Here is a 22,015-nt window from a genome sequence, read left to right as displayed (position 1 = left end):
ACATAACAAAAAAAGTGTGAAACAGCTGGAAATATGTCATATTCTAGGTTCTTCAAAGTAGCCACCTTTTGCTTTGATTATAAGTGCTAAGCATCTCTGGGAACTCCTTCAAGACTGTTGGAAGACCATTTCAGGTGACTACCTCCTGAAGCTCATCAAGAGAATGCCAAGAGTGTACAAAGCAGTAAGCAGAGCAAAAGGTGGCTAGAACCTAGAATATGACATATTTTCACACTTTTTTGTTATGTCTGTAATTCCACATGTGATAATTCATAGTTTTGATGCCTTCAGTGTGAATCTACAATTGTCATATTAATGAAAATAAAGAAAACTCTGAATGAGAAGGTGTTTCCAAACTTTTGGTCTGTACTGTATATTCCTTGTATTTCCATTCCCACCACATTCAACTAGACTTTACTGTTTGCTGCCCATATACTCTGGAATATCAACTTCCAAACATCTCATTGTTATCTCTGCTATTAAAATACATTTAGGATTATTTCCTACTTCTCTCGTATAGAACTATCCCCTAAGGCTAGGTTCAGACTACGGAATTTCTGACAGAAATTCAGTCGTAAAATTTCCGTCAGAAATTCCGCTTGCTAAAATGTCTAGTGTAGTGAATGGTTTTCCGTTCACAAATTCACACTTCGGAATTTGTGAAGTGGAAAATCCGCTTAGTAAATCCGCTTAGAAATTTCCGCCTGAAGAAAGGCGGTGCTCTTTCTTCAGGCGGAATTCCTCACTGAACACATTGCAGTCTATAGGAGACTGCAGTCTCCGCGCGGTCCTAGCGCCGACTTATTCAGTCGGCGCAGGCGGAACTCAGAATCTCCGGGCGGAAATTTTCTGCCCGGAGATTCCGTAGTCTGAACCTAGCCTAACAGTCACTCCTGTCCTACACAGATCCTTAGTGTAAGTCAGTGTTTTCTAACCAATGTGCCTCCAGCTATTGCAAAACTACAACTCCCAGCATGCCTGGATAGCCAAAGTTGCTGGTTGTTGTAGTTTTGTAACAGCTGGAAGCACCCTGGTTGGAAAACACTAGTGTAAGCCTTAAAGGGGTACTCCGCTGCTCAGCATTTTGAACAAACTGTTCCAAAGCTGGAGCTGGTGCCGGGAGCTTGTGACATCTTAGCCCTGCCCCCTCATGACGTCACACCCGCCCCCTCAATGCAAGTCTATGGGAGGGGGTGGGGCGTGATGTCATGAGGGGGCGGCGTTATGAAGCCACGAGCTCCCGGCTCCAGCGTTCCAAACAGTTTGTTCCAAACACTGAGCTGTGGAGTACCCCTTTAAAAATCAATAGTGAGAACACAGCCTTGCAATGTATGTTTTTTTTCTGATTAGGATTCCTTTATAGAATATGCTACTACCCTTTACATAAGTGATTAGTAAGGCTGTGTTCACATCAGTGTTACAGAGATTACTTCGGGAACATGTTATAGAAGCTGATAAAGGAGCTGGATGCAGTGTGGGACCCTGGACATCAACGGCTCCCGACAGGTCCTATTGACTTTGAATAAAGTCCGTAGAGTTTCCATTTGATCTCCGTTCATGTTCAGATTTTGGCCTCATGGCTAATTAGATGCTTTGCACAGTAAGGCTATGTTCACACGGGACAATTTCTGCACAGAGAATCTCCGTGCGGACATTCCCCTGAATGCAGAACGTCGGCATAACATGGCTCGGGAATGTGTTGTCTCATAGACGGCAATGCTTTCTGAGCAGAGTCCGCAGACATGTCTATTCTTTCTGTGAACACCTAAATTAGAATTTCCACCCAAGATGCCGCTGACGTGGAAATTCTGTTATGTGCGCAGTGCAGCAGAATCCTATTAAACCCTTAAAGGATCACTCTCATTAAAACTAATTTTTTCTATTGCACTCCTTATGGTAAATAAAAAATATTTCTAATATACTTTGTTTAAAAATGTTTTTTATTTGTGCTTAAAAAAGCTCAAGAGCACATTTTCCCCCATCTTATACACAGACTTTGGGCTGAAGCCCAAACACAGGAAGTGCATCTTGAAGTGCTGAGGGGGGTGTGTCCAGCCTCATCCAATCATAGCTTCTCTCACACTTAACTGCCATATGCTGTTGCTTGGACACCCCCCTCAGCACTCCAGGCTACACTTCCTGTGTTTGGGCTTCGGTCCAAAGTCTGTGTATAAGATGTGGGAAAATGTGCTCTTGAGCTTTTTTAAGCACAAATAAAACAAAAATATTTTTTTATTTACCATAAGGAGTGAAATAGCAAATTTTTTTTTTTTAATGAGAGTGACCCATTTAAGGTTTTTCTGTTTTTGCACTTTCGTTTTTTCCTCATCACGTTCAAGAAATCAGAACGCTTTCAATTTTGCACCTACAGACTCATATGAGTGCTTATTTTTGTGCCACCAATTGTACTTTGCAATGACATCAATGATTTCACCACACAATTTACAGCGAGCCCAGAAAAAAAAATATTTGTGGGGCAAAATTGGAAAAAAAAGCTTCAGGTTCTACGCAGTGCACTTTTCATGACACCTGATATGTATTCTGTAGGTCCATACATGATACCCTACTTATATAGGTTTGATTTTGTCGTACTTCTGGAAAAATCATAACTACATGCACGAAAATTAATATGTTTAAAATTGTCATTTTCTGACCCCTATAACTTTTCAATTTTTCCACATAGGGGCAGTATGAGGGCTAAATTTTTTGCGCCATGATCTGAATTTTTTTATCGGTGCCATTTTTGTTTTGATCAGACCTTTTGATCACTTTTTATTCCTTTTTTTTTTATGGTATAAAAAGTGACCATAAATACGCTATTTTGGACTTTGGAGCTTTTTTGCACGTACGCCATTGACCGTGCGGTTTAATTAATGATATATTTTTATAGTTCTGACATTTATTTACGTGGCAATACCACTTTTTTTTTCTTTTAAATGTGGTATTGCCACGTAAGTAAATGTCCGAACTATAGAAATACCGTATTTATCGGGGTATACCACGCACCGGCCTATAACACGCACCCTCATTTTACCAAGGATATTTGGGTAAAAAAAGTTTTTTTACCCAAATATCCATGGTAAAATGAGGGTGCGTGTGTCCGCGTGTATACCCCGATACACCCCCAGGAAAGGCAGGGGGAGAGAGGCCGTCGCTGCCCGCTTCTCTCCCCCTGCCTTTCCTGGGGTCTAAAGCCCTGCTGCCGGCCCTTCTCTCCCCCTGGCTATCGGCGTCGCTGCCCGTTCTGTCCCCCTGACTATCAGTGCCGGCGCCCCATTGCCGGTGCCGATAGCCAGGGGGAGAGAAGCGGCGCCGACAGCCAGGGGGGGAGAGAAGGGACAGCGGCACCCATTGCCGGCGCCGCTGCCCCGTTGCCTCCCCCCATCCCCGGTGGCATAATTACCTGTTGCCGGGGTCGGGTCCGCGCTGCTGCAGGCCTCCGGCGTGCGTCCCCTGACGTCATGCGCCGCGCCGTGCAGCGCATAGCAACAACGAAGGGGACGCACGCCAGAGGCCTGCAGCAGCGCGGACCCGACCCAGGCAACAGGTAATTATGCCACCGGGGATGGGGGGAGGCAACGGGGCAGCGGGGTGCCGCTGCCCCTTCTCTCCCCCTGGCTGTCGGCGCCGCTTCTCTCCCCATGGCTATCTGCGCCGGCAATGGGGCGCCGGCACCGATAGTCAGGGGGACAAAACGGGCAGCGGCGCCGATAGCCAGGGGGAGAGAAGGGCCGGCAGCAGGGCTCTAGACCCCAGGAAAGGCAGGGGGAGAGAAGCGGGCAGCGACGGCCTCTCTCCCCCTGCCTTTCCTGGGGGTGTATCGGCGTATAACACGCACATAGACTTTAGGCTAAAAAAACAATAAATACGGTATATTGTTGGTGATTCAAACTATTATTGGGGTTAAATCATCTTTATTAACTTTTTTTTCACTTTTTGTTTTGCAATGTTATAGCCCAAATAGGGACTATAACATGCATTACACTGATCTCTCACACTGATCAATGCTATGCCATAACATAGCATTGATCAGTGTTATCACCGCTTGACTTCTCCTGCCTGGATTTCAGGCACGGAGCAGTCATTCGGTGATTGGATGCTGAGGAGGTAGGTAAGGGACCCTTCTCATGTGACCTAGCTGATCGGGAGTGCATTTTTGTAACGCCTCGATCTAAGTCTACAGGGTTAATAGCGCTCGTCACCCCGATCGATGACGCCCATTATTAGCCATGGGTCCCGGCCATTGTTAGAGGCCGGGCCCGACCTGCTATGATGCGGGGTCACGCCGTGACCCCGCATTATAGAAGGGGAGCAGCCGCAGGGAGTATAGCTACGCTTTGTGTCCTTAAGGGGTTAAAGGAGTATTCCATGAAAAATATATATCAACTGGCTCCAGAAAGTTAAACAGATTTGTAAATTACTTCTATTTAAAAAATCTTAATCCTACCAGTACTTATCAGCTGCTGAAGTTGAGTTGTTCTTTTCTGTCTGACAACAGTGCTCTCTGCTGACACCTCTGTCTGTCTCAGGAACTGTCCAGAGCAGAAGATGTTTGCTATGGGGATTTGCTCCTACTCTGTACAGTTCCTGAGACAGACAGAAGTGTCAGCAGAGAGCACTGTTGTCAGACAGAAAATAACAACTCAACTTCAGCAGCTGAAATGTACTGGTAGGATTAAGATTTTTTTAATAGAAGTTATTTAAAAATATGTTTAAAGGAAATCTTTCACCAGTGTCACCTGCACTAATCTGTCGGTGCAGGTGACACTGATGACAACGGTACTTACCTTGTCCCGTTCCGTGGCAGGGATCTCCGGTAATCTCCTCGGTTAACTCTGTTCTGGACACCCGGCTTGGGGCACGGGCGGAGCTTACTGACGTCACTGCTACTGCGAGACCCAGCAGAGAGCAGCAGCGGCTTGGGGCATTGGTGGAGCTTAGTGACGTCACCGCTGCTGCTCCTTGCTGGGTCCCGATTTGAGAGAACAGCAGCAGTGATGTCACTAAGCTCCGCGCATGCCCCAAGCCGGGTGCCCGGAGCGGAGATAACGGAGGAGATTACCGAAGATCCCCGCCACGGAACGGGACAAGGTGAGTACCGTTGTGATAAGTGTCTCCTGGGCTATCTGACGGTACCGACAGGTTACTGCAGGTGGCACAGGTGACCTATTTCCTTTAACTTTTTGGAGCCATTTGATTTGAAAACTAATTTTTTTTTCATGGAATACCCCTTTAAAATCAATGGGACTCTGCTGCTGTGGAACCTCCGTGTGAACATATGCTTATAGCTGTATTAGTCTTCCAGTGTTCGCCTATTGGTAGCTGTGCCATTCCTTTACACTTTCACATTTATACATTATAAAGTGAAATAAGTCAGCATTTTCTACAGTTTTTTAAAGGATCTTGTCACAACAAAAATGTCACATTGATTTTCTGGGCATCACTTTTTGACCCTCAAACATCTGATTGATCTACCATAAATAATACAAAGATTTTCTTAAAGTGGATCCAAGTAAAAATATTTAATAAAGCTGATTTGTCACCAGGCTATATAAGATCAGATACACCCTTGGTTCTCCCAGGCTTAGTGAAAGGCAGGTAACCCAGCGCGTTTTCTCTCTATTTAGCATTGCTAGATTTTCATTGTACTGGGAAGGAGCTGATCATTGACAAATTCAGGTACCTGCATGTTATGTGTGTAATGGCGAGGTGTTTTATGTATTTTGGTGCCTTTTTAATGGCATATTGTATTTTCCCTTTCAGATTGTAGCGTGACAAGATAACCAGCGATGACCAGCTTGTTGGAATTCATTTCCAGAAGATCACCTATTGTCTGTACTGGAGGATGTGTAGCGACCAATCAACCACTTGCTACACAAATTGGCTTAGGTATTCCCTTCATCATTGTATTTCTTTTGGCTATTAAAAAAAAAATAATAATAAATAAATATATATATATATATATATATATATATATGATTTTTTTTTTTCGGGATTCTTCCCTTTATCAAGTTCAAAGCAAATCTAAGCTCACCAGTAGAAGACACAGGTTACATCTCACAAATATGCAGGAGTTAAGACAATAGATGTGGAGAATTCACACTAAGATGGGCCATAAATTGTCCTGTTATGGAACATAGACTAAATAGATAAGAATGAGAAAAAGGGGGAGGGAGGGGGGAGCAGGGGAGAGACTGGTAATTAGCAGGACATAGTGAGATGTAAAAGAGAACACAGTGCAGATTATAAGAGAATGCAGTACAGCACATGTTATAAGAAACTTTGATAATGTGGATTTGAGCTTCTTATCTCATTAAGTCCCCTGTTTTTCGAGTCAAAAAAACGTATCATTTTGGCTTCAAATATCTTTCTCTCTTGTGTGTTTTTGAAGTTCCCTCTCAGTATCTTGATTGTAAGGTCATGTATGGAGTGGCCTGATTGGGTAAAATGGTGTCCAACTGGGGTGCAGTAGTCATTTTCTTTATGGCGGATGGAATGTCTGTGTAGATTCATCCTTTCGTTGAGTTTCTGGCTGGTATCACCAATGTAGCATCCCATGTCACACTTGGTGCATTGTATCATGTAGACCACATTTGGGGATGTGCAGTATAGTCCCCTAATGTTATATGTCTTGTTGTGGGTGGCTTCCATCTTGGTGCAGATATGTTGGCAGAGTTTGCAGCGTGGTTTGTTGCAGGGTTTGGTCCCATTCTCTGTGTCTGTTCTTTCTGTAGGTAATTTTTGGCTGACTAGCTTTTGTTTTAAATTGTGTGGTTGTCTGAAGGCTAAGATGGGAGGTTCAGGGACGATTTCTTTTAGCATCTCATCTTCCGCCAATATCAGCTGTAGGTCCTTGATCATTTTTCGTATTTCTTCAAGGGCCGGATTGTATGTGGCTACCAGTGGTGTGCATGGTGATGGTTGTATCTCTCTGTATTGTAGCAGGTGTTCCCATGGTGTTTGAAGGGCGGAGTGTATTTTCCTATTGATTGTCCTAGGTTTGTATCATTTTTGTTTGAATTTCTCAGTGTTTGTAGGTGCAGGTCTCTGTCATCAGGGTTGGAGCAGATGCGATGGTACCTGGTAGCTTGGCTGTATGTGATGCCTTTCTTTGTGTGTGATGGATGGAAACTGGATTTATGTAGATAGCTGGATCGGACTGTGGGTTTTCTGTATACAGACGTTTGTATTGTGTTCCTGTTTATTGTGACAGTAGTGTCCAGGAAGTTCACACTTTCTGTAGAGAAGTCCATTTGGAGTTTGATAGATGGATTGAATGTGTTAAAGGCATCATGAAACTTTCTGAGTTTTTCTTTTCCTTCTGTCCAAATGATGAAAATATCATCAATGCAACAATAGTATCTGTAGGGTTTGTGAAGTTGTGTGTCTAGAAATCGTTGTTCAAGGTCAGCCATGAATAGGTTGGCATATTGTGGTGCCATCTTGGTCCCCATTGCAGTGCCCATCATTTGTAGATATATGTCACTGTTGAAGCTGAAGTAGCTGTATGTTAGGATGAATTCTATTAGTTTAGTGATGACTCCAGGGCTGTATTTCCGGTTGTGGGTTTGGGATGAGAGGAACAGGGAGCAGGCATCAATCCCATCTCTGTGTGGGATGTTGCTTTATAGGGATTCTACATCCATAGTTACTAATATGGAGTTGGCAGGCAAGTTTGTAATCTGATTGAGTTTGTTAAGGAAGTCAGTGGTGTCCTGTATGAAGCATGACAAAGGGCTTTAATAGGTTTTCTACTAAGCCAGAGATCTGTTCTATTAATGTGTCCATACCGGTTATTATTGGTCTGCCTGGGTTCCCAGTTTTGTGGATTTTTGGAAGCATGTAGAATGTCCCTGTTATGGGATTTGTGGGTATGAGTGTCTCTAATCCTTTCTGTGACTCTTTTGGGAAGGATTCAATCAATTTCCTCAATTCCAGAGTGTATTCTTTGGTGGGGTCTTCTGTCAGTTTCTTGTAGTATGTAGTGTCTGACAATTGTCTGTTTCCCTCTTTTATGTAATCCTCAGTGTTCATTATCACCACTGCTCCTCCCTTGTCTGCTGGTTTGATTGTTATGGTTTGATTATTCTTTAAGTTTTTGATGGCGTCTGTTTCTAGTTTTGAGAGATTGTACTTGGTTTTATATTGGTGTTTTTTGACCAGGGATGCTGTTCTTAATCTGAAACTTGCAATGTAGCTGTCCAGTTTGCTGTTGCGTCCTGGTGATGGAGTAAAATCAGAATAATTTTTCTTGATATTGTAATCCAGGGTTGTTGTAGTACTGTCCTCTTTCTTATGGAAGTACTCTTTTAGTTGCAGTCTCCTAAAGAATACTTCCAAGTCTGAGTATAGTTTGATGTCATCCAGTTTAGTGCTTGGACATGGGATGCTACATTGGTGAAACCAGACGGAAACTCAACGAAAGGATGAATCTACACAGACTTTCCATCAACCGCCATAAAGAAAATGACTACTGCACCCCAGTTGGACACCATTTTACCCAATCAGGCCACTCCATATATGACCTTACAGTCAAGATACTGAGAGGGAACTTCAAAAACACACAAAAGAGAAAGACATTTGAAGCCAAAATGATACTGTTTTTGACTCGAAAAACAGGGGACTTAATGTGGATTTGAGCTTCTTATCTCATTATCAAAGTTTCTTATAACATGTGCTGTACTGCATTCTCTTATAATCTGCACTGTGTTCTCTTTTACATCTCACTATGTCCTGCTAATTATCAGTCTCTCCCCTGCACCCCCCTCCCTCCTTCTTTTTTTCATTCTTATCTATGTAGTCTATGTTCCCATAACAGGACAATTTATGGCCCATCTTAGTGTGAATTCTCCACATCTATTGTCTTAACCCCTGCATATTTGTGAGATGTAACCTGTGTCTTCTACTTGTGAGTTTAAATTTGCTTTGGACTTGATAAAGGGAGGAATCCCGAAAGCTTCTCTACAAAATGCTGTTAGTCCAATAAAAAGGGTATTACAAGATACTGCAACATTTTATGATTTGCATATATATATATATATATATATATATATATATATATATATGTGTATATATATATATATATATATATATATATATATATATATATATATATCTATCTATATCTATCTAGGTCAAAAACTTACCATAGACAAGAATAACCATTGTGAGTGTGCCTGTTTACACATGCTTTCTGACAACAGCAATCTCAAGTCTATGGCCATCTTAGGAAAGCTGAGTTAGGGCTCGTTCACATCACGTTTTCCGCAATACGGGACCGCATGCGGCAGGGGAGAACTAAAAACTAGCGCTCCCGTATTGAGCTGTATGTGGTCCCGTATGTAATTCATTTCAATGAGCCGGCCGGAGTGAAACGTTCGGACCGGTCGGCTCATTTTTCCCCTGTATGCGCTTTTACAACCGTACCTAAAACTGGGGTCAAATTTTAGAACAGGTCACTATTCACACTAATGAAAATCTTAATAGAAAATGCTTTCTTCAGAGAGAAATTTCTTGGATTACAGAGCTTGAAACATTAATGCCGAAAGGTATGAATGAACATTGCAGTTTTAATGTATTTTTGTAAGACCCATTATCCTGAATTTATAATGAAGTTATATATGCATTTTTGAAAAAACTTTTGTAAGGCTATCTAATTAATTGCAGCTGTGGTACTCTTACTTAGACGTTCGTGTTCCCAGCAGTCAATGCGCATGAATAAGGGGGTCCACCCCTGAAACGTTGTGCCATGACTGGTGAAATCACTGAAAACGCTGCTTTAATTCTGTCCTGTGAGACGAACCTTTATGCAATAAGAAATGATGCAATAAAATCGGAAGAATATTTCCAAGGAAATCGTGAGTCATGTATTCTATGTATAGTCACTTGCCCTTTGAAGCTTATTTGGTGTGCTGCTAGCATTCTATTGCCCTACAATATGTGTACAACCCAGTGTGCTTTATAGAGCTTACTGGAGCTCTTATAGAGTTGGTTATTCATTTGGATTGTAATGCCTTACTAGGAACTCAATTGTTGTTGTTTCTAAGTGTACTCCGGTGGAAAACATTTAATTTTATTTTTTTAAATCAACTGGTGCCAGAAAGTTCAACAGAACAGATTTGTAAATTACTTCTATTAAAAAATCTCAATCCTTCCAGCACTTACGAGCTGCTGTATACTCTCGGTGTTCTCTGCTGACACCTCTGTCCATGTCAGAAACTGCCGAGAACAGCAATCCCCATAGTAAACCTATCCTGCACTGAACAGTTCCTGAAACGAATAGAGGTAAAAAGGTAGATTTTGCACCACCTCTTTTAGCACAAACTGCCCTCAAAGTCTCATTAGTGTGATCTTAAAATTCCTTAAGGGTGCATTCACACTGCGGAATCTCCGCTCGCAGAAATCCATCTGGCGGCCCGACGAAAATACTTCGCGGTAGGACCGCGCGGCACTGCGCCGTCACCATTGACAGCTATGCAGTGCTCGCGGAACTCCGCACAAAGAATGAACATGTTCATTCTCTGTGCGAAACAATTTCAGTGGTGGAATTGTACCGCGGAAGACCCATTCACACTTATGGTACTGTTCACTGCGCGGAATTCCACTCACGCAATTCCGTAGTGTGAACGTACTCTAAGACTGCTAGAGACTCTAGTTTAGTAGTGGTAAGTGTGAAGTAAGCCCAGTGGTCCAATTACAGCTGCACTAACCTAAATATACCGATAGGTAGTAGCCTGGGTATACAGGGAGGTAGTGCAGCTCATGAAAATTGATATACTTCTTGCCAGAAGAAATAGATTCAGAAACAGATTCAGCAGTTCAGGAGATATTCATATGTATAATGCTTTCTCCTGCCCAATTACTCACCCCCCTTTATCCCTTCTTCCTCAGCATATCCTTGAAGAGGGTGGAATTATCTGATGGAGATGGTGGATTTACAATGGCAGCAACCTCCCAGTGTAGTTAAAGAGGGCCTGTGACCAAAAATAAAACTTACCTTTTTTATACATCATTTAAAATCTCAGGGGAACTGTGGAGTTAAAAAAAAAAAAAAAGATTTTTTAAAACTAACATGCTGGGGGAATTGGGATTTCTGCGGCAGAAAAATCTGCCAATTAAATTCTGCCATGTGCACAAAAAAAGCATCAGTGTGCTGGGCTGCAGAAATCTGTCTTAGCCGCCATCAAATTGATAAAGTACTCCCTGAAAAAACCTAAAGTCCATTTCAGTGAGGACTGTGGGTCAATTTGGATTCCTGGGCAGCCACCAAACCCAGAAATCCGAGGCTCATAACTAGAGCTGAGCGAATTTTTGAAAAATTCGGCCGATTTGCTGAATTTTCACAAACAACTTGTTTTGTTCCAAATTTATTAGCGGCAAATCGCTATTAAAAACGGCTATTTCTGGCCTACAGAGAGGCTCAATTGGGGTGTAGAACACTTTGCCTTGTCCTAACACGCATGGGAGTGTGCTGTGTTAGTGAAATAATACTGTTATTCAGTATGACATGCAAAATACAGGCATCACTATTAGAATCACTGCCGTAGAGCATCTGGATGTGGCAGTTTTTTTATGTAATTTTTATTTAATTTAATTTGAATTTATTTAAATGTTTGATTACTCATTCTGGTGAGCATCGACCTTTCGGTCCTCCGCAAGGCGAGATACCACCTGTTCCAGCCCCTGCCTCTCAGCACCCCCCTGACTGTAAAAGTGCGGATGTTTCATTTAATCAGTTATGGTTCATTGTTATCGCTCCAAGCTTTTTAATTGGATTTTTGTGAAAATTCCACAGGTAATATGACGTCAACGACCATAGGGCCTCAATCTTGAAAAGATTACATCGATTTTTTCAAATTTAAATTTAAGATTGATATTAGATTCCCAAGTTTAATGTACCAGCATTTACTTGAACCACTGTATGACCACAAAACCCAATCTAACATGGAGTCACATGGCAGCACAATGACAGAGCCTAGAGGTGGCAGCAGCATGAGGAGACCATAATCTGGCAGAATGACACAGCCTGGAGTTGGCGGCAGCATGAGGAGACCATAGGGCCTCACAATCCCTAAGATTAAAATATGAATTTTTACATTTAAATTAAAGATTTATGGTAGCTAGTGCTACCATAAAATTTTTTAGGTAATGTCCCAGGCCCAGCAGCATCAGTAAACCCTATAGTGGCTGAATGGCACAGCCTGGAGTTGGCAGCAGATGACGAGAACATATAGTAGCTGAATGGCACAGCCTGGAGTTGGCAGCAGCATGAGTAGAACATATAGTGGCTGAATGGCACAGCCTGGAGTTGGCAACAGATGAGGAGACCATAAAGTGGCTGACTGGCACAGCCTGAAGGTGGCGGCAGCATGAGTAGAATATATAGTGGCTAAATGATGCAGCGTGAAGGTGGTGGCAGCATGAGGAGACGATTTAGTGGCTGAATGGCGCAGCATGAGAAGAATATGTAGTGGCTAAATGGCACAGCCTGGAGTTGGCGGCAGTATGAGGAGAACATATAGTGGCTGAATGGCACAGCGTGGAGGTGGCGGCAGCATGAGGAGAGCTTATAGTGGCTTAATGGCACAGCCTGCAGTTGGCGGCAGCATGAGTAGAACATATAGTGGCTGAATGGCACAGCCTGGAGTTGGCAGCAGCATGAGGAGACCATATAGTGGTTGAATGGCACGGCCTGGAGTTGGTGGCAGCATGAGGAGACCATGTAGTGGCTGAATGGCACAGCCTGGAGTTGGCAGCAGCATGAGTAGAACATATAGTGGCTGAATGGCACAGCCTGGAGGTGCCTGAAGCATGAGGAGACCATATGGTGGCAGAATGAGACAGCCTGGAGGTGGCAGCAGCAGCATTAGGAGTCCTGAAAGTTTCCCGGTGACAGAGTGGTGCGGTGGGTGGCAATACCATTACCCAGTGACGAAGGTGGGTGAAAAAAGCTCTGATGCGGAGGAATGTTTGTAACTGGGGAGCAGCACCTTAAATCTGTTTGTTACTATCCATATTTGGCTGATGAATGCCTGATTCATCTTCACAAAGGTCACCACATTTTTCGTGGACAGCCGAGTTCTCCTTGGGTTGACTATGGCCCCCGTCGCACTAAACACCCGCTCTGATGGTACACTACTGGCCAAGCAGGACACCTTTTCCAGGGCAAACTCTGCTAGTTGCGGCCACAAATCAAGTTTGGCTGCCCAGAAGTCCAGCAGATCTTCAAGGTGTGATGGCATGGTAATGTCAAGGTATGCCAGCATCTGCTGGTTCAGGTCCGGCTCCAGGTCTGCTGATGAGTTGCTTCACTATGCAGTGGGTGTTAAAAAAAAAGGTCCCTATTTTGTGCCAGAAACGAGGGTCCAATAAGGTAGAGAGCCAGAAGTCATCCCACTGCCGAAAGGTGACAGTTAGGCGGTCACTACACAAGCAACTGTGCATGCATCGTGCCATTTGTGCAAGTGAATCGGAGGGACTCTCTGCCTCCATCTCCACTGCATACTGCTGTGGTGTGTCTGGGTCCTCTGTCTCGCCTTCGTCATAACCCTCTGGCTGCGCCTGCTCCTCCTCTCCTGTCAGATTAATAGAAAAACCGCCCCTTCTGCAAAACCTAAAATGTGCTCCACAGTTCCCCTCCCCCCCTCCTCCAGTTCAGCCTCCACAGGGCTCATGTGGCCGTGAGATGTAGGCACCACGTCTACAGTGCCCTGACCAGCCATCGTTTCCAACACTTATTGTAGGAAATGAAGCAGTGGAATGATGTTGTTCATCCCGTAATCCTGGCGAATAATGTGGCTTCCTCAAAGGACCTGAGCCAATGGCAGGTGTCGCGTATGAGCTGCCACTGATTGACATTGAAGTTACACAGGGGAGTACCCCTATCCGCTTGGATCATCAAGAAATTGGTGATGGCTTTTCTCTGTTCGTATAGTCGGTCCAACATATGGAGGGTGGAATTCCAACGTGTGGCAACGGTGCAAATCCGACTATGTTGGGGGATACCATTCTGATGCTGCAGCTCAAGGAGGGTGTGCTTTGCGGTGTACGAGTGGCTGATGTGCATGCAAAGTTTCCTTCCCATTGTTAGGATGGCTTGCAAATGGAGGGAACACTTCAGGAACAGCTTGAAACTAGATTGAACATGTGTGCCATGCAGGGCGCATGGCTCAGCCTTCCTTGTCGCAGCGCAGAATGTTCTTCCCTTGTCGGTCACCATGCTCCGATTTCTTTATGAATGACTTTTAGCAGTTTCTCCTCTGTGTGACTCCGTTCGCCAAGGCAAACCATGCAAACCATGTTACACCACCTTGTCCTGCACACATGGTATGCTGAAGGGGCACTTAGACTTGTCCATGCAGTGGAGGCTGAGGACATGGTGGAGGAAGAGGAGGATGAGTCGAACACTGTCACAGGACCAACGGCCTGAGAGTGTGGAGGCGGAAGCGGTGTGACCTTTCCAAGTTGGTGTTGTGGCTGTGCAGGAACCACATTCACCCAGTGGGCCGTAAGGGACATGTATTGTCTCTGGCCATAGTTACAACTACAGACATTGGTGCTGCTGTGCACTTTGATACACACCGACAGGCTCAAGGACTTCTCTTCCACAAAATTGTGCAGGGTTGGGTACTGCCTTCTTCGCAAAGAAATTTATGGCTTGGGACTCTCCACCTCGGCTCTGCACCTTTCAGAGAACTAATGGCTTGTGCAGAGTCCACCACTTGAAAAGATAGGTACTGCAGCACCAGCAACTTGGACCGGAGCTCATTCAGCTTCTGCGCATGTTGGATGAGTGGGCACATACTGTTGTCTCTTGGATATGGCTTTGGTGATGCAGAATGACTGACTAAAAGTAGGAGGAGCTGGAGCATCTGGAGCGACAGAAGGAGGGTAAGGCACACAGCTCCTTTCGGTTGAGGTGGTGGAGCCTTGGCTGGCTGAAACATGGAGCGGCATGCCACTGGGTGATGCAGCAGACTGGACCACCACATCGGAGCCATGGTTGTCCCAGGCCACTTCATGGTGATGTTGTATATGTTGACACAGGGCAGTGGTGCCAACATTGGGACTCTGGCTACGCTTCACCTCCTGCTGACATATCTTACATGTGGCCATGTTACCCCCCCTCCGGATGCTTGACAAAAAACTGCCACACCGGAGTAGCTGAATTTCCCCCCCAACAGTCCACACTGACTGACTGCTACTGCCGCTGACTCCGGGAACCCCTGCTCCCTTACCTCCTGGGCAGGTAGGCTGCCGCGAAGCATGTGGTCTACCCTAGGCACATTTGGCTCCAGACTTCCCATAGCTGCCACCCTGCTGACTCCCAATCATGCTACCAACTTGCTGGTTCAGCTGCTGCCTCTCGGGCAATCTGCCACCCTCTTCTCCTGATGATGAGGAAGCCCCTTCTGCACCCGGCTCCCAAGTGCGATCGTCTTCATCATCATCAAGTTGTGTCTGCACGTCACTGATGTCCTCCTCAAGTTCCTCAACAGTGTCTGTTTCAGGAGCCTGAACGCTCGCAACACCACCTTCTACGCCACTCTCCTCATCACTACTTGCCCGCCTAGTGGAGGAAGTGTCGGATGTCTCCTCCAAATCTTGGCTGGGCAGTAGCTGCTGACTGTCCTCTAGTTGATTGTCCTCACTGTATAGTGGGGCTTAGCCCATAGCATACAATACTTCTCTGCGTGAGGGAACAGCATAGGTCAGAGGCAGTTTGAGGACAGGGACTGCTCCTGGGCCATGCCAACTGAGGGTTGAGTCTGAGGACTGTTGACTGGGGGTATCGGATGTCACTTGGGATGAAGTGGATGACCAAGCTAACCAATCAATGATGGCTGCTGGGTTGCTGGTCGAGGTACAACCACTAGCTGACATCGGAAGCTCAGACCTCTCACTGCGACTCCTGCTGCCACGTGCCCCTACTCTGCTGCAACCTCTGTCTCCACCTGATTCATTTAGTCCTCTGCCACTCCTCTGTGCATGGCCTGGCACTTCTCTGCCTGAAATATTTGTAGAACAGTAGTGTGCATATATATTTAATTTTTTTTTACAGCAATACGTCCCTATACAGCTGCAACAGAAACTTGCAGAACACTCAATGTGTGTATATACTGTAGATCCCTATAACAGACCACTATATGCTTGAAACAGAAAACACGTGCAACAGCGGAGTGCATCTATATTTTACTTTTTTCATAGAGAAATACTCCCCTATACGGCTGCAACAGCCGGAACACTCAATATGTGTGTGTATATTTCTCTATATATCTCTGCTTTTACACTAACAGGCCACTATATGTTTGAAACAGAAAACACATACAACAGCAGAGTGCGTATAAATTTCCCTTTTTTTTATATGCCCCAGTACGGTTGCACCAGCAAAACGGCCAGGAAATGCCCGTCTTCAGCAATGGCTGCCGAATATATAATGCTGTGACATCACAGGGTTTGCTGGCTGTTGATAAGCTGCATGCCAGCATGTGATTCAGGGTGATCCCACCTTCCCAGACTTACTTGCCCTATGTCCTCACACGTGTAGCCGCCATTTTAGCCCCCTGGCCCGCACAAAATGTAGTGAATGAAGCAATTCGTTGCTACGAAGTGTGAGGACATTCGGATTCGTTCAGAATGGAATTTTTCATGAAATACGGAACTAATTCAACTTCCTCAACTTCGATTCACCCATCTCTAATTTTGACTGCAGAAATTTGAGCACTAAGACATTCATATGATTGGGTGCATCAGTTGGGAACATTTCTATACACATATAGGTTTTAAAGCAAATACTAAAACTACTTCCTTTTCATTACTGCCCGCGTTTTGTTTGTGTCATAAGTTTGACAATGATGTGTTTGAGACACTTTTCATTAGTTTATATTTGAATATTATAATTTGGAAAATGATGAATTTAGATTCTGAGTTGACTATATTGTGCATTACTGGGTCTGGAATGTAAAAGTTCAGCTCCTCTGTAGTTTTTTACTGCTAATTTCTGTGTACACAAGTACAAGTCACCTAGCTCAACATTAAAGGTCACAGTAATGGGAATGTTTTAAAGGTCAGTATCAGGAGAGTGAATTACATGACAAATAGATAAATACGATAAACTGACTGTTCAACAGGTGGCTTATAGCTAAACCATGTGATATATTCATAGTCTGATTGTGTACTCAAATTATGGTTTTTGCATTATTCTCAGTTATTCACAATATAGGTGTTCACTGAATTTTTAGGCTGATATTTTTTAGGCTCAATTTAGGCTGTTATTAAGATTTTCAAAGGGGGAGATATTCCTTGCTTTGAAAATATGAAAACATGTGAGAGTTCATTTTCGTGCCAAATTTGGTTTTTTTGTCGGGTTTGGGGCAAAATTGTAAATCACAGAAAATTCTGGCGAAAGCATTTCATGTAATATTCCATGATTACTAGTGCCCCATACAAGAAATAACTATATTAATAAAACATGTCCAGGAGTTCATGCGAGTGCAGGTTCAGTGACCATGCAGAAATAAAAAAAATGATTAACATTTGCCAACAATTAATATTGGCACAAATATGAACTCACATATTTTCAAGGAAGCATAAGAGACCTTTGAAAATGTGTCCACTTTCTCATTCTCACGCTATTGCTGCTATAACAGAGCTCTGTTGCCTTTGAAAACATGAGGTCACGAGCCTGCTCGGCCAATCAATGGCTGTAGTGGGACATCACTGTGGACACTGATTGGATCATTGCATCACCAAACCCGGAGGCATCAGACAGCGGGGCAGAGAAGAGCTACATTATAGTGGCATGGGAATGAGAAAGGTGAGAGTGGTTTTGTCTTTTTACTTGACTCCTTCCGGACTAGTGTTTAAAAATAACTTTATGTTACGCTCATAAAAAACAACTTCAGACATGTCAAAATGTTCTTTGGTTTTTTTTCCCCAGCCTGCCGGGAGATTTGACCTTTTCTCTGTATAGACTTCTCTGCAGTGAAAAGGTTGAATCTGCGGGCCAGCCAGATGGGGAGTGGAGCGTAATGCCTCCCGCTTCCCCAGATTATAAATCCCCATTCCAGTAGAGTGATAAACAACTTTTGACCTGCCAAAAGTTTTTTTTCATGACCGTAACAATTTTGCTTCAAACCTAGCCTTTTTATTCATTGACAGTAAACAGTAGTGATCTATATAGACCTTTACATACTGACCCCTGAACCCCCCCCCCCCCACCGACTGGGATCTGTGCTGGCACAGCGAGGAGAGGTTCAAGTGGCAGAATAGGTGATAAGACCCCCCCCCCCATCCCACGCCCCCAACACCCTTCACCTAACCCATCACCCTACAAAAATTGCCTCACCAATTTTTATTAGTTCTCAGCCCAGGCAGTGGGTGGCAGCTGTGGCACTGGTGGAGCAGGAAACAAGCACAGTACGTGGCTCCTGCTCCACCAATGAGGTACAGAAGCAGATTAGACTAGGGGGAGAGGAATTATCTTTCCCTCTGCTCTTCTAGAGTGGCTCAAAGTGACAGCACATACTGATGATGCACATGAACACAGGTGTTGGGCAGATAGTTGTTGAAGTTTCCCACCTCCCAAAAAGGTGCTGCCCTTAGTGCCTGGTGGCAAATATGGCCACCTGTATTTCAGGTTACTAGTGGATGTGCTGCAAGGAAGACTATATAAATGTTGTCCAAATAGTGCTGCTATGAGGGTGAGATGCTCTGCAATGGAGAGATGTGCTACAAAGGACAGCACCTGTGTTATAATGTGATGTGATAGGCTACAAAATGTAGGATGAGCTGCAATGGAATGGAGCCAAGCACAGGCCAGCTGCTTTTAAAATAATACTGTAAGTGGCATAAATATCCACTAATATTCTTTTATAATTAGAATTTTACCAAAATGTATAGAAATCAGAGTTTTATACTAAAGGACAAGGACTATATCACAGAATTATTGTAGTGCAGTCTAATTGATTCTTACTTGAAAAAAGTGCCCTGCCAGCTGCTGGATAATTTTTTTGCATAGGAAAATTTCACACCTTTTATAATTGTATGTCCTACCATGGAACCCAACAAAAATTTGATAGTGTGAACAAAGCCTAAGGGAATGTTTACTTTGGGTGGGTTTTTTGAATATGCAATAGGTTCACTTAAAATTGATCGGCCTGCTCTAAGAATAAAGTATATTACATCTAGCATTAGTTACATTACAAGTTGTAAGTATGAATCTGTATCGATATTGCTTTCTGCCTTGTGTGTAATAAAATAAAGCTCACAATTGAAGAGAAATGATGACATCGGCAACTCACCGTTTCAGCTGGCGTACTTTTCTTTATTGAAGCATACGCACAATAACATATTGAAGCATACTCACAATAACCGAGCTCCTGTTTCGCACCCACAGCGTGCTTCCTCCGGCCTATGGCCGGAGGAAGCACGCTGTGGGTGCGAAACAGGAGCTCGGTCGCTTATCATTGTCCCCCCACCACCCTTTTCCTTCGTATAACTGTTATTGTGAGTATGCTTCAATAAAGAAAAGTACGCCAGCTGAAACGGTGAGTTGCCGATGTCATCATTTCTCTTCAATTGTGATATGAAAATTCTGCAGTATCTGAGCACCACCAACAGCGTTGAGCTACACCATAAGTTTCCTAACACTCAAGTTGCCTGAATAAACGCAGTGCCGTGTTAATTCTTTGTGTGAACTAATAAAATAAAGCTATTTGATACAAAGCAGCAATGCAGACATGTACAGTGATTTTATTATATATCTATTTGATTTTACAATGGTCCCAGCAGGACTGGAAACAGACCAATATATTGCATCCTTATTTCAAAGCATGAAATAAGTGATTTGTCTGTTGCATCTGTCCATTTTCATAATAAATACATTTGTTCCTGTAACATTAAAATGAAGTTTTGTTGCTTTATTTGCAGATATTCTGAAGAGAGGTGGGAATGCCGCTGATGCTGCAGTAGCTGTAGCAGCTGCCCTCAATGTCACTGAACCCAGTAGCACAGGACTCGGTGGGGATTGCTTCTGTTTGTTTTATAAAGCAGAAACGAAGAAAGTCTATGGACTGAATGGCAGGTATTGGTAGTTCAACATGTTTGCATAAAATCAGTTTCAACCAGATCCACGTGCACAATTTTGAACAGGAGATTTTCAGCCATTTCCTATATATAAATAAACTATGCAGTGTGTATAGGGTAATGTCTTTACCTGCAGTTATCTGCAAATCACAAGGGGTTAATAGTATGTGAAAAAGGTACAACTTGTACTGTACATATATATCAAACTGCTTTATTTGTCCTTCTACAATCATAAAATACTATGTATCACAGTTCCATCACTATGCAATTGGCATCAATAAATAACTTTTTTCAGTCTTTTTTGTAAGAAGGGTTGGCAATAAACTTAGCAAAGGGTGTGTAAGGTGTAACCAGTAGGGACCCCCAGCAATTAGCTGTAATTGGTGGGGAAACCTAGCAGCAAGGTTATATTTCTTCCATCACCACCACAAGTGAATAAAAAACAACTAGACAGTGGGATGGCTTGGTTATCTGTATAATACACCAACCATCATGTCTGGCCTTCTGTAGTGAGATATGCTTCTTGTAGTTGTAGTTTATTTTAATTGATGAATGTCGGAATGTCCTTTATTGTGAAATCCCATCTATTACCTTCCCAAAAAGGGCTAATAAATATGGTTTATTATACAAGTCAACCTCTGTCCACACAGGACAGAACTGCTTCAGGTTTTACTTGTGGTGTTTTAACAGGAAAGGGCATGAGATTTTATAACCCTTATTCACAGGCTATGGACATTTTATGCACAGACTTGTATATCTGCAGCATGCTTCTACTATTCCGGATTTTCACCCAGCATGAGTAAAATCCATGGGAAAAAGCTGCAGAATCTGTATGTGCATCTATACATCTATACATGTGGATTTGTAGCGAGATCCATAGTGGAAAATTTCTGCCATGTGTGTGAACTTACTTTAAAGATATATATATATATATATATATATATATATATATATATATATGTATAAACAGCACATTTTAACACAATCCACTGTTACACCTTCAATTCTCACCCTGCAAAATGTGAATATGGGAAAGTGGTAACTACAGTAGCCAGGAAAATCTGCACAGTTCTAAGTTGTCAGAGTGACATCTTACATTGCCTATGATCTAGTATCCCCTAGATATGAGTTTTTCCCCCTAACTAATAATGGGGGATACTCTGACTTAGTTTACCTGATTTAATTAAGATTATTTTTCTTTCTTTGTATAAGGAGCTAGAAAAATAAATGATGTAATAGGCACTGATATGAAAAAGAATCCAATAACTATAAAGGTGATGCTTAAGTTGCCGTACTCAACCCTTGTTTGTATTTCATGTAGAGTGTATGACAATAATAAAAGGGAGTTCTCTTCATCCCTTTCTGTCTGAGCAGCACTACTTCAGAACACCCCATTGGTTTAGATCTAGAAGAAATGAACCACTTTTTCTGACCGTAACATCAGATTTTGGCGGCAGATCACCCCAATGAGATCACCCTCTGCAAGATGGTTGGGGACTGTTTAATTAATCAAACAGGGTTCAGCCTCTTTAAGCAAATGTTATTTTGTAATTCTGTTTTCAAATTGCTGGTGTTTGGCGGTATATTTATTGTGACACTGCTGCTTTGTAGGTCCTAAAAAGCAGAACATCTGCTTGGACTTTGTATGTTTCCTTCACAATCATCTAGGTTGGTGCTTTAATCTCCTGTCACTGTATATGTGATGTAATATTGGCTATAGATTAATATCTCCAGTGTTCCGCACCTGCTGTTACACTTACGTTTTATTGTAAGACTATATTGATTAAAAATTAACTACCTGACTCTCATCCCATATAATTCTATGAAACTAAAAGGGATGCCAAAGCACATTAGTCCTTTTCAGTAAGTCATGTTTTTTGGGCCATTTTTAACACCTTTAAAGGAGTACACTGATTTCCTGTAAAAAAAC

At 43.2% G+C, this 22,015-nt stretch overlaps 1 protein-coding gene across 3 annotated transcripts in view; it reads left to right on the top strand.

The window, feature by feature from the left end:
* Positions 1–22,015, top strand: part of LOC130361626 (glutathione hydrolase-like YwrD proenzyme) — a 115,806-nt gene that overhangs the window by 8,494 nt on the left and 85,297 nt on the right. For all 3 annotated transcript variants that reach the window (XM_056564859.1, XM_056564858.1, XM_056564857.1), the window contains exons 2-3: positions 5,764–5,889; positions 19,930–20,083. In XM_056564859.1, coding sequence (XP_056420834.1) covers positions 5,790–5,889; positions 19,930–20,083 — 254 coding nt within the window. In that variant the 5' untranslated portion in view covers positions 5,764–5,789. The remainder of the gene's footprint in view (positions 1–5,763; positions 5,890–19,929; positions 20,084–22,015) is intronic.

Source organism: Hyla sarda, chromosome 3 (genome assembly GCF_029499605.1).
Source record: "Hyla sarda isolate aHylSar1 chromosome 3, aHylSar1.hap1, whole genome shotgun sequence".
Lineage (NCBI taxonomy): Eukaryota > Metazoa > Chordata > Amphibia > Anura > Hylidae > Hyla > Hyla sarda.
This window is presented reverse-complemented; position numbering and strand designations above follow the sequence as displayed.